At 42.4% G+C, this 12,696-nt stretch overlaps 1 protein-coding gene across 6 annotated transcripts in view; it reads left to right on the top strand.

The window, feature by feature from the left end:
* The window catches only part of GMEB1 (glucocorticoid modulatory element binding protein 1), a 37,178-nt gene that overhangs the window by 7,121 nt on the left and 17,361 nt on the right, over positions 1 to 12,696 (top strand). For 4 of the 6 annotated variants that reach the window (XM_047726551.1, XM_047726555.1, XM_047726553.1 and 1 more), the window contains exons 2-5: positions 2,157 to 2,313; positions 10,036 to 10,148; positions 10,842 to 10,966; positions 12,005 to 12,108. In XM_047726551.1, coding sequence (XP_047582507.1) covers positions 2,186 to 2,313; positions 10,036 to 10,148; positions 10,842 to 10,966; positions 12,005 to 12,108 — 470 coding nt within the window. In that variant the 5' untranslated portion in view covers positions 2,157 to 2,185. The remainder of the gene's footprint in view (positions 1 to 2,156; positions 2,314 to 10,035; positions 10,149 to 10,841; positions 10,967 to 12,004; positions 12,109 to 12,696) is intronic. The other 2 variants (XM_047726556.1, XM_047726552.1) reach the window with 2 other exon arrangements.

Here is a 12,696-nt window from a genome sequence, read left to right as displayed (position 1 = left end):
AAGAAGCAGTACCTCATAGAGAGTATAGTTCAGTTATGGAAATAGAGGTCTGTTCAGTTAACTACAATACAGACCACAATGTGGTAATCATTAAAAGAGAGCTACAAACCAAGTGTTGGGGGACTGTAGACAAGAAAATGCTTTGGCAGGGGCTTTGTGGCAGAGGGGGTTTTGAACTGGGTCTTGAAGGGAAAAGTTGAGGGAAAAGAGAGTTTGGGCTTAAGGAATAACAAAGGTATAGAAACCTGAAGGTACCTATTGTATATTCAGAGTACAGGGGGAGGCTGGTATGGCTGGCACTTGAGGTTCTAGGGGAATCGCAGTTGCAGATGAAACTGGAAAACTCTTTGGGGGACAGAATCGGGAGACTTTGAGTGCCATCCTTAACTATGCATATTGTAGAAAAGCGCTGTGACAGAGCCAGATGTGGATTTGGTTGTCTACCAGTCCCACATTCAAACGTGCTTCCACCATGTGCCTACTCTTATCAGCATATCCTAATCATCTCACATATCTAAGTAAACACAGTGCTCTTACCTATACTCTCTTAAGTGACTCCTTTCTTTGCAGCTGTGAGAACTAACCACTGCAGAATATCCAGGGGCCCTCAGAATTTTCATGAAAATTGGGATGATGCTTTGAATTACATTAGAGTCAAGGAGCACCTGGTGTTGGACACTGGTTTCCCCAACAAGTCTGCAAGGGAGATGTCAGGCAAGATCATCTCTCCCTTCAATCTGAGGCAAAGAGATAGTAAGAAGTTCCTAGAAGATATACAGTTGGATTCAGAATTTATTAAACAACCACACAATACAAATCATTTTTCTTCCTATGCAGTTTATTTCATTTAGTGGATACTTTTATTTTTCCTTTAAAGATTTTATTTATTTATTTGACAGAGAGAGAGGGAACACAAGCAGGGGGAGTGGGAGAGGGAGAAGCAGGCTTCCCATTGAGCAGGGAGCCTGATGCTGGGCTCAGTCCCAATCCCCATACCCTGGGATCATGACCTGAGCCAAAGGCAGACTCTTAACAACTGAGCCACCCAGGTGTCCCTTACCAGATCCTTTTTAAATAATTCACAAAGGACGGAGCATTTGGTGAAGTGCAGTGGCTATTGCAAAGAAAATAGATGATTCCTACTTTCTAGAAGCTTACTGTTTGGGATGGAACTAGTGGTGTGCTGGAAATCAGTTCTCCAGGAAAAAAAAAAAATATCCTGACCTCTAGTGCTTGCCAATACCTGTGGTGTATACTCCCAGCATCACTGATTTCAAGCTACCAATTTGATGTCACTAAACTCAGAGTTGGGAAGAGATGTGCACAATTGATTTTTTTTTTTAAGATTTTATTTATTTATTTGTCAGAGAGAGTAAGCACAGGCAGAGTGGCAGGCAGAGGCAGAGGGAGAAGCAGGCTCCCTGCTGAGCAGGGAGCCCGATGTGGGACTCGATCCCAGGACGCTGGGATCATGATCTGAGCCGAAGGCAGCCGCTTAACCAACTGAGCCACCCAGGCGTCTCATGCACAAGATTCTTAAGAGCAGGTTCCAAGGCACCTGGGTGGCTCAGTTGGTTAAGTGTCTGCCTTTCGCTCAGGTCATGATCCCAGCGTCCTGGGATCAGGTCCTGTGTCAGGCCCTCTGTTCAGTGGTGAGTCTGCTCCTCTCTCTCCCTCTTCTTCTCTCAAATAAATAAGTGATATCTTAAAAAAAAAAAAAAAATGAGCAGGTCCAGGACAATCACAAAACCTAAGAAAGCCTAAATCAGCAAGTGAGTACTAAGGCATTTCTGGAAAGATCAGAGCCTAGGTCAGCCTCTTCTCACAGTTCCCGTCCTCCTCAGAGGACTGTGATCTTGGAATTGGTAGTCATAATTATCTTGGTGTTCCTTTCCTACAATTGCCATTTTTTCTTTATTTTTTAAAAGATTTTATTTATTTGAGAGAATGAGAAAAAAAGAACATGAGAAGGAGGAGAGTCAGAGGTAGAATCAGACTCCCTGCTGAGCAGGGAGCCAGATGCGGAACTCAATCCCAGGATCTCCAGGATCATGACCTGAGCTGAAGGCAGTCGCTTAACCAGCTGAGCCACCCTGGCGCCCAATTGCCATCTTTTCAAACCAGACCAAGTCACTCGTGCTTCTTCTTTCCGACAGCAGCCCAGCTATCTGACTTCATGTGAAAGATGGCTAATGCGGAAGTGAGTGTCCCAGTGGGGGATGTGGTTGTGGTACCCACTGAAGGAAATGAAGGAGAGAACCCTGAAGACACTAAAACCCAAGTGATCTTGCAGTTACAGCCTGTGCAGCAAGGGTAAGTGACTAGAGATTTGGATCTTCTGAAAAATTTGGGAGGTTTAAAGAGTGGGGAAATTATAACTGTGTGATTGCTTAGCACAAGGGAATATTCAACATCAATCTCTCTCAGTACTGGCTAAGTTTTCATCTTTATAAAGTATTATGTGCTATATTTGTCATAGTTGTACTTATTACAGCAGTTACTGTGTCCTTGTCTCTTTCCCTCTTCTCCACTGTAAGCTCTTTGAGGGTAAGTTACATGGCTCCCTCTTACTGATGCACACTGTTGAGCACAGGGCCTTGGTACAAGGCTATTTTGTTCTTTTTTCTAATATTTTATTTATTTATTTGACAGAGATCACAAGTAGGAGAGAGGCAGGCAGAGAGAGAGAGGGGAAAGCAGGCTCCTTGCTGAGCAGAGAGCCCCAATGTGGGACTCAATCCAGGACCCTGAGATCATGACCTGAGCTGAAGGCAGAGGCTTAACCCACTGAGCCACCCAGGCGCCCACCTTGGTGCAAGTTTACTGAAAGACAGTATAGTTAGAGTCAGAGGAGATTAGGCAAGGCAACTACAAAAGTTTTCCTACCAGAAGCAGTCTGGACCCTAAGGGGTGGACAAATCAATCAAGCTTATTTTATCAAAAAATACATGTCAACGACCTACTATTTTTTAATGTATTACACAGTGTTGGAAGAAATTATCGCACATGGTTCCCACCATCATGGAGCTTGCAGTCTAGTTGTGCAAACCAGAAGTACATATATGTAAATAAAGAGATCATTTACATGGCAAAATCTAAGAAGTACTGAGTATCCTGATTAGGAAGTAGCTTGAATTCAGAGGATCACTATGAATTTGAAAGAAGATATAAGACTTTTTAATTGGTCTTGGAGTTTATTTTTATTTATGTATTTATTTATTCATTTATTTTTTAACATTTTATTTATTTGACAGACAGATAGAGAGAGCCAGAGAGGACAAGCAGGGGGAATGTCAGAGAGAGAAGCAGGTCCCCACTGAGCAGGGTACCAGACGTGGGGCTCAGTCCCAGGCCCCTGGGATCATGATCTGAGCCAAAGGTAGATGCTTAACCATCTGAGCCATCCAGGCACCCCCTGGTTTTGAAGTTTAAATAAGAATTATATCTACAGAGAGAAGGAGGGGGTAGTTAGTTATTTTATCTAGAGGAATGTATGAAAGATTCTACATAAGATTAGAAATGTTCTTGGGGCGTCTGGCTGACTCAGTCGAGCATGTAACTCTTGATCTCAGTGTTGTGAGTTTGGGCGCCATGTTGGGTGTAGAGATTACTTAAAAAAAAGAAAAAAAGGGGGTGCCTGGGTGGCTCAGTTGATTAAGCATCCAACTCTTGATTTCAGCTCAGGTCTTGCTCTAAGGGTTGTGAGTTCAAGCGCCGCATTGGGCTCCACACCAGCATGGAGCCTACTTAAAAAAAAAAAACGTTCGTGGGATACCTGGGGGGCTCAGTCAGTTAACCTGCGGCCTTTGGCTCAGGTCATGATCCCAGGGTCCTAGGATTGAGTCCCGCATCGGGCTCCTTGCTCAGCGGGGAGCCTGCTTCTCTTTCTGCTTCTGCCTGCCACTCTGCCTGCTTGTGTGCACGTGACCTCTCTCTCTCTCTGACAAATAAATAAAATCCTTAAAAAAAAATGTTCATGGGCAAACACATAAGTAACATACCTTGTCTTAAACACTTAGGGAGAAAGACAGTTAACCTCTCTTGGTAACTTAAACTTTTTAGTATAGGATATTTCAAATATACCCCAAAATTTAAGAAAAATGCTGTAATGAACCCCCATATACACACCCATCACCCAACTTCAACAATTATCAACACATGGCCAGTCTTATTTCATCTCTATATCCACCCACTCTTGAATTTTTTGAAGCAAATCCCAGACATTAGTATGTATCTTATAAAAGTAAGGATTTTTTAGTTCTTAAAATTTAACCATAGTTTGCTGACATTTCTGAATATTGAAGGAAATATTCTAAGATCTGTGAAAGAAAGTTGATATAAATACTGATGGGGTGCCTGGCTGGCTCATTTGGACTATGTGACCCCTGATCTTGACGTTGTGAGTTCGAGCCCCATACTGGATGTAGAGATTACTTTAAAAAATAATAAAAAATCTCGGGCGCCTGGGTGGCTCAGTGGGTTAAGCCGCTGCCTTCGGCTCAGGTCATGATCTCAGGGTCCTGGGATCGAGTCCTGCATCGGGCTCTCTGCTCAGCAGGGAGCCTGCTTCCCTCTCTCTCTCTCTGCCTGCCTCTCCGTCTACTTGTGATCTCTCTCTGTCAAATAAATAAATAAAATCTTTTAAAAAAAATAATAAAAAATCTTAAAAAATAATTACTGACATACAGTGAATAGAATGATTAGAATTTTTATTTGCACCAAAAGATTATGCTTGCTTATTCAAATTCACTTGTTTGGGAACTTCAGTTGTTATGTACACACATACTTGCAGTTGTTATCCTTTGAGGAAGGGTAATGAGGAAGAATTAAAGAGTAGATTCTTTAATGCATGGCAGCTTTATTTTCTCTTAGAGTCATTGTTTCTTCTCTTTTTCCTAAAGCGCTCCAGTTGTCACTTATCCTATCCCTGCTAGAGACAGAGAACACTTCTCAACTACTTAGAGATTTAATTATTTTGAAGATTAGTTCCATTTATTTTGTGTGTGTATCTTTTTTTATTTTCCAAATGACATTGCTCTCATTTCTTGATTAGATTATCGGCATCTTTGTACAACATTGACTCCCCAACATACTGTTTATACTGAATTTGCCATATGAGCAAATGAATACATTTTCAGGTACTGAATTTTGAGATGCCGGCTAGTCAATGCTCAGTTGCTTTCTCTAGTTGTATTTTACTTACTTACGTATTTATTTAGAGAGTGAGCAAGCGTGTGTTCAGCGGGGAGGGGCAGAGGGAGAGAAAGAATCCCAAACAGGCTCCATGCTCAGCATGGAGCCTGACATGGGACTCAGTCTCATGACCCTGAGATCATGACCTGAGCTAAAATTAAGAGTTGGACACTTTGGGGTGCCTGGGTAGCTCAGAGGGTTGAGCCTCTGCCTTTGGCTTGGGTCATGATTTCAGGGTCCTGGGATCAGTTTGGGCTCTCTACTTGGTGGGGGGCCTGCTCCCCCCTCCCCGTCTGCCTGCCTCTCTGTCTACTTGAGATCTCTCTCTCTGTCAAATAAATAAATAAAATCTTAAAAAAAAAGAGAGAGAGAGTTGGATACTTAACTGACTGAGTCACTGAGGCATCCTAGGAAATTTTTTCTTTTTCTTTTTTTAAAATTTTATTTATTTATTTGACAGAAAGAGCGAGATCACAAGTAGGCAGAGAGGCAGGGAGAGAAAGAGGGGGAAGCAGGTTCCCCACTGAGCAGAGAGCCCGATGCGGACCTCCATCCCAGGACCCTGAGATCGTGACCTGAAGCGAAGGCAGAGGCTTAACCCACTGAACCACCCAGTCGCCCTGGAAATTTTTTCTTGATAAAACCTTGTATATAGACTGTGCCCTTACTTCCCACAGCAAGTGCAATTTACTGATTATTGAAATTATGTATAAATAAGAATTTCTTTGGGGTGCTTGGGTGGATCAGTCATTATGTGTCTGCCTTTGGCTCAGGTCATGATCCCAGAGTCCTGGGATTGAGTCCCTCGTTGGGCTCCCTGATCAGCAGGAGGCCTGCTTCTCCCTCTTCCTCTCCCATGCTTGTGTTCCCTCTCTCGTGGTCTCTCTCTCTCTGTCAAATAAATAAAATCTTTTAAGATAAATAAATAAATAAATATGAATTTCTTTTTTTTTTTTAAGATTTTTTTATTTATTTGACAGACAGAGTTCACAAGTAGGCAGAGAGGCAGGCAGAGAGGAGGAAGCAGGCTCCCTGCTGAGCAGAGAGCCCGATGCGGGGCTCGATACCAGGACCCTGGGATCATGACCTGAGCTGAAGGCAGAGGCTTTAACCCACTGAGCCACCCAGGTGCCCTAAATACGAATTTCTTCTTCTTCTTTTTTTTTTTTTTTTTAAAGATTTTATTTATTTATTTGACAGATAGAGATCACAAGTAGGCAGAGAGAGAGGAAGGGAACCAGGCTTCCCACTGAGCAGAGAGCCCAACTCAGGGCTCGATCCCAGGACCCTGGGATCATGACCTGAGCCGAAGGCAGAGACTTAACCCACTGAGCTACCCAGGCGCCCCTGAATTTCTTCTTTTAAAAGATTTTGCACATACTGGTCAATTTAGAGTGAATTTACTGAACTTACTTGAAGCAGTGGTTTCTCATGTTTATCATAATCCTCATTAACTGACCAACTATTTATTGAGTACCTTGCCATGTTCTAGTTAGTATTTGACACACTAGACATACAATATTGAATAAATAAATAAGACATGATTCTGTTCTTGGGAGCCTCTGAGACTGTGCCCAAGGAGAGGCAGACAGCTGAACAAATATATTAAGTGTTATATGTGTTGTGACAAAAGCCTGAAGTATAGCTGGGTCACAAAGGAGGAGATAGGTGATTGTACTGGAGGGTTTATTGGAAGAAAAGGCATCATAGAGGCTACTCATTAAAAAACAAATAGGAGGGCACCTGGTTGGCTCAGTCAATAGAGCATGCAACTCTTGATCCTGGGATTGTAAATTCAAGCTCCACATTGGGTGTAGAGAATACTTAAAAATAAAATCTTGGGGAGGCCTGGGTGGCTCAGTCAGTTAAGCCACTGCCTTTAGCTCCAGTCATGATCCCAGGGTCCTGGGATCAAGTCCCACATGGGGCTCCTTGCTCAGCAGGGATCCTGCTTCTCTCTCTGCCTCTGCCTGCCACTCTGCCTGCTGTGCTCTCTCTCTGACAAATAAATAAAACCTTTAAATAAATAAATAAATAAATAAATAAAATCTTAAAAACAAACAGGGTCACCTGGGTGGCTCAGTCGGTTAATCACCTACCTTTGGCTCAGGTCATAATCCCAGGGTCCTGGGATCCAGCCTTGCTTTCGGCTCCTACTTTTTCCTCCCCCACCCCATGCTTGTGCACTGGCATACATGCTCTCTCTCTCTCTCTCTACCACGCTCTCTCTCAAATAAATAAATAAAATCTTTAAAAAACAAACAAACAGATGAGGAAGGTTGTTCTGGGGAAAGGGGGAAGTAGAACAAAGAGGGAAAGTATGAAAGATGACAATTCTGGGAACCACAAATAATTTGGTATGACTAGGGCTTGGATTATAAGGTGAGGTTTAGGGAGACTTGAAACCAGGGGCCCGATCTTGGAGCAACTTAAATATCCTATGAAGGATTTGGGGCTTTTTTGTAACAGCAAGTAGAGGGTTCTTGAAGGGTTTTAAGGAGGGGTTTACGTGATCTCTCCCATAGGAATATAGAGATCAGGAGATGCAAGGAGACTAGTTTAGACCAGAGATGCTGCAGTCTGAATTAAGGCAGTAGCAGTGGAAAAAGAGACAGGGAGGCTGGCTCGTGTTAAGTAGTTACATCTGGTAGGATTTGGTGGCTGAGTATGTGGGAGTTGAGGAGGAGGAAGAGGGAAAAATCTGATGTAATCCCCAGGCTTCTGTCTTAGGCTGTAGAGTGCTGGTGGTGCCATTAACAGGGATAGGAAATATAAGAAGAGTGGTTTGGGAGAGGGAAGAGAACTTGGTTATTTTAGACATAATGAATTCAACAAACTGCTATGGGACATCCAGAAGCGTTTATTCATTTAGCAAGTAAACTGTGTCCTGGTGTGAAATTCAGAGGAGAGGCCTGTGCTAGAGGCGTCACCAGGGGGGTGCTTTCAAGTAACAAGATGCAGGGGCATCTGGGTGGCTCAGACAGTTAAATGTCTGCCTTTGGCTCAGGTCATGGTCCCAGAGTCCTGGGATGGAGCCCCACATCGGGCTCTTTGCTCTGTGGGGAGTCTGTTTCTCCCTCTCCCTTTGTGCTCTCTCTCTCTCTCAAATAAATGAATAAAATCTTTTTTTTTTCTTTTTTAAAGATTTTTATTTATTTATTTGACAGAGGGAGATCACAAGTAGGCAGAGAAGCAGGCAGAGAGAGAGAGGAGGAAGCAGGCTCCCTGCTGAGCAGAGAGCCCGATGCGGGGCTCGATCCCAGGACCCTGGGATCATGACCTGAGCCACCCAGGTGCCCCTAAATGAATAAAATCTTTTAAAAAAAGATGCAATAGTTAGAACATTAAGTTTATTTATTTATTTTTTAAAGATTTTATTTATTTATTTGACAGAGAGAAATCACAAGTAAGCAGAGAGGCAGGCAGAGAGAGAGGAGGAAGCAGGCTCCCTGCTGAGCAGAAAGCCCGATGTGGGGCTCGAACCCAGGACCTGGGATCATGACCTGAGCCGAAGGCAGCGGCTCAACCCACTGAGCCACCCAGGCGCCCCAGTACATTAAGTTTATTATAGAAATTAAATGTTGTTAGTATATTTTATTAGGTTATCTGAGTCCATTTCTTAGAAGGTAAAACCATTTAATTTTTTTTCTTTTTTAAAAAAGATTTTATTTATTTATTTGACATGGAGAGGCAGGGAGAGTGGGAGAGGGAGAAGCAGGCCTCTTGCTGAGCAGGGAGCCCGATGCGATGTGGGGCTTGATCCCAGGACCCCGGGTTCATGACCTGAGTTGAAGGCAGTTGCTTAACGACTGAGCCACTTAGGCGTCCCTATTTATTTAAATTCTTTTGAGAGGGAGGTGGGGATGGAGAGTAGGAGAGTCAGAGAATTTTAATCAGGCTCCACACCCAGTGCAGAGCCTGATGCAGGGCTCAATCTCACGACCCTGAGATCTTGACCAGAGCTGAAATCAAGAATCCTGTGCTTAACGACTAAGCCACCCAGGTACCACAGAAGGTGGAAACATTTTACAAAGACTTTTCCTAACTGATACATCTAGTTAATGCTAGTTACTGTGTCTCTGTCTCTTTTTTCTTTTCTTTCTTTCTTTCTTTTTTTTTTTTTTTTACTAGGCTCTGTTCATATCAATAGTTTGGTTATGATCCTTTGAAAAATGCTAAAGTGCTAAATAAAGAAAGACTAAAGTATCCAGATTCCAACAAAGGACATCAACTTCTATGGTCAATGATCTTTTTTTTTTAAGATTTTATTTATTATTTATTTGACAGTGAGAGAGAGGGAGAGCACAGGCAGGGGGAGCAGCAGGCAGAGGGAGAGGGAGAAGCAGGCTCCCCGCAGAGCAAGGAGCCCCACTTGGGGCCCAATCCCAGGGTCCTGAGCAGACCTGAGCAGAAGGCAGATGCTTAATCGACTGAGCCACCCAGGTGCCCCGGGTTCTTCCTGTCTTGTATTGTCCGACAATATTACTTTTTAGTCTTCTTAGGATAATTCTATAATATAACTTAATCTTATACTTGAAGCAATATTTTATGTTATAAGCATTTAAGGTATGAAGGGAAAAGTCTAGTGTGAAACAGTAACAAGTGGTGATGTAAAGATAGTAGCAAGAGGAACTTTCCTTTGAGGTGAGAAAGTTGTTGACTCATGTCCATGGTCGTAGCTGCTAGGTAGTCCTGGGTAGCTTGGAGTTTAAATACAATGGGAAACTATCAAAGCACTAACATAGAGTTGTAAAGTATATTTATTTTATTCCTTTTGAGATAGATTATAACAAATTTCTTAACCCCATGCTGTGAATATTAATTTTTTCATGATTTATGTAGTTTGTTTATCGATGGACACTTTTACAACAGGATTTATGAACCTGGGTCCGAGAACAACACAGCAGTTGTGGCAGTAGAAACTCACACGATTCACAAAATTGAAGAAGGGATTGGTAAGTCTTTTTGTTATTCTGGTATCTTTGACCTTAGCTTCCTTGGTTGAGATTTAGTGCCTTTTGTGCCTTATATTTTCCCCCTACCCAGTACGCCCTACCAGGGCTGCAGCCATGAGTTTTATGATGGTGCATCCAGAGACACCACTGACTAGGCCCGTCAGTTGATTATTTAACATCAGTTTGCTAGGGTACTGAAAAGAGTTTTCATCTGCAAAAATTCCACAAAGAAATTAGAGCCTCAAGGTTGATCTCTCATGAGGGAAGTTGCTGATTAGGACGTACGAGGTGTTGATTGGAAGGCAGTCGGTGGAAAGAAATTGAAAAAAAAGTTTGAAACTAGACAAGCCAGAGTTTAAATCCTGCTTTCTCACTTCTTAGCCGTATGTCCTTGGGAAAGTCACTTCAACTTTCCGAGTTGCACCTACATACATCGGAAACAATTATTGCCTCCCAGGATTGTTGTAAGAACTAAGTAAGATTAAGCGTGTAAAAGCACATAGGACAGTATCTTGGATGTAGGGTGAGCTTGGTAAGAGAGCTGTTATGTCAAACCTCTTCCAGAAGATTCCAAAACGAAACCAGCCAATGTGAACTGTTAGCTACTCAGAGGAACCAAGAGACTAGAGATTTTGAATTAAGTTTTTGGGAAAAAGCATTCAATAAATAACTGATATTTTTTTCCATTTTCAGATGCAAGCACTATAGAAGCAAATGAGGATATGGAAATTGCTTACCCCATAACTTGTGGGGAGAGCAAAGCCATTCTCCTCTGGAAGAAGTTTGTATGTCCAGGAATAAATGTGAAGTGTGTCAAGGTAATTGCCTTTTCTCCTTACTGGGGTCTGTTTGGGGGCTCCTTGTTTTCAAAGAGTATACTTTCAGTGCCTCTTCTCTCTTGTCTGCTATATCAATGTTTTCAGTTTTGTGGCTATAGTCCCTATGATGTCACAGAAAAAAAAAGGGGGGCTTTGGAGTGAAATTGGCCTGGATTCAAATTCCACGCAGAACACAAGTTCTGTGAGAGCTGAGAACTTGGATTGTTCGCCAGTGTATCCCCAACACCTAGAATGACGCTTGGCATCTTTATCTATAAATGTTTGTTAAATGAATGAATGGAGTCCCATCTCTATGACTGGGTGACCTTGAACAAGTTAATATTTCAGAGTTAAAATGTGAATAATGTGTTAAAATATGAATAATCGTATGTTAAAATATGGATAATCACACTGTACGGTTGCTAGCAGATAAAATGAGATAATATATGTAAAAGGCCTTATAGAAGTGTGCATTAGAGTTTATTGAAAATTACTACTGATAAAACTAAATTCTCATGAGAGCACAAAGTGGAAATAATTGCTTATTCTGTGTCCTTTGGTAGCCACAGCAGTACCCATGGATGGCAGTCACCATCGGTGGCATCATCCTAGAATCATTAAGGATTACCGAGTTTTGAGGCTCTGCAGTGATAGCGGTTTCTGTGGTACTCATTCTTTCCACCACATCCTGAATTTTGTCATTAGGGCTTGGTAGGTTGCTTCTGTTTATTTAAATAGCCTTTGCAACATTGGACCCAAGTGCCTGATTTAGGGCATGAATGGATTTTAGATGCTAATCAGTATATTAATCTCTGATCCTCCTCCTGTCTTCTGTAGCTCTGTACCAGGACAGGGCACTGTGCCCAGAGAAGGATCATCTTCTCTGGCACAACAGGGCAGGAGGCTGGGAGATACAAGGCTATGACTTAAGATGCCATCTGGGTATTTTTCATACGTAACAAGTAGAGATACCTTTCTCTTTCTCTTGACCTGCCTAAGGTGACCTTGGGTTATTTGGGACTTTTCTTTTTACTTTAGTTCAATGATCAGTTGATCAGCCCCAAGCATTTTGTACATCTGGCTGGCAAGTCCACCCTAAAAGACTGGAAGAGAGCCATTCGTCTGGGTGGAATCATGCTCAGGTGAGCTTTAATAACAAGCACGTACCGGGGTGCCTGGTTGGCTCAGCTGGAAGAGCTTGCAACTCTTGATCTCAGAGCCCCACACTGAGTGTAGAGATTACAAAGAAAATAAAAAATAAAGTAAAAAACAAAAAAGTGCAAACCTGTTGTTTTATTTTGTTTTGTTTTAAAGATTTATTAAGTTATTTCAGAGAGAAAGAGTGCAGAGTAGGGGACGGAAGGAGAGTCTTTTTTTTTTTAAGATTTACTTGTTTATTTTAGAGAGAGAGAGAGAGAGAGCATGAGCAGGAGGGGCAGAGGCAGAGGGAAAGAGAATCTCAAGCTGACTCTGCTGAGTACAGAGACTTGCAGGGCTTGGTCTCATGACCCTGAGATCATGACCTGAGCTGAAATCAAGCTGAAACCAAGAGTTGAGTGCTTAACCTACAGTGCCACCCAGGCGCCCCTCAGCACATACCTTTCAGCTGACTTTGGGACACTAAATCATGGTAGAATACAGATAATTTAGGATTTTCTATTTAATTCAAAATTTTTATTTCCTCTGAAGAATTGGCTTGTGCAATCCAGGTATTAACCTTCATCAGCCAG

This window comes from Lutra lutra, chromosome 4 (assembly GCF_902655055.1).
Source record: "Lutra lutra chromosome 4, mLutLut1.2, whole genome shotgun sequence".
NCBI classification, from domain to species: domain Eukaryota; kingdom Metazoa; phylum Chordata; class Mammalia; order Carnivora; family Mustelidae; genus Lutra; species Lutra lutra.
Note: the sequence above shows the minus strand (reverse complement) of the source record. Positions and strands in the feature narration are given on the sequence as shown.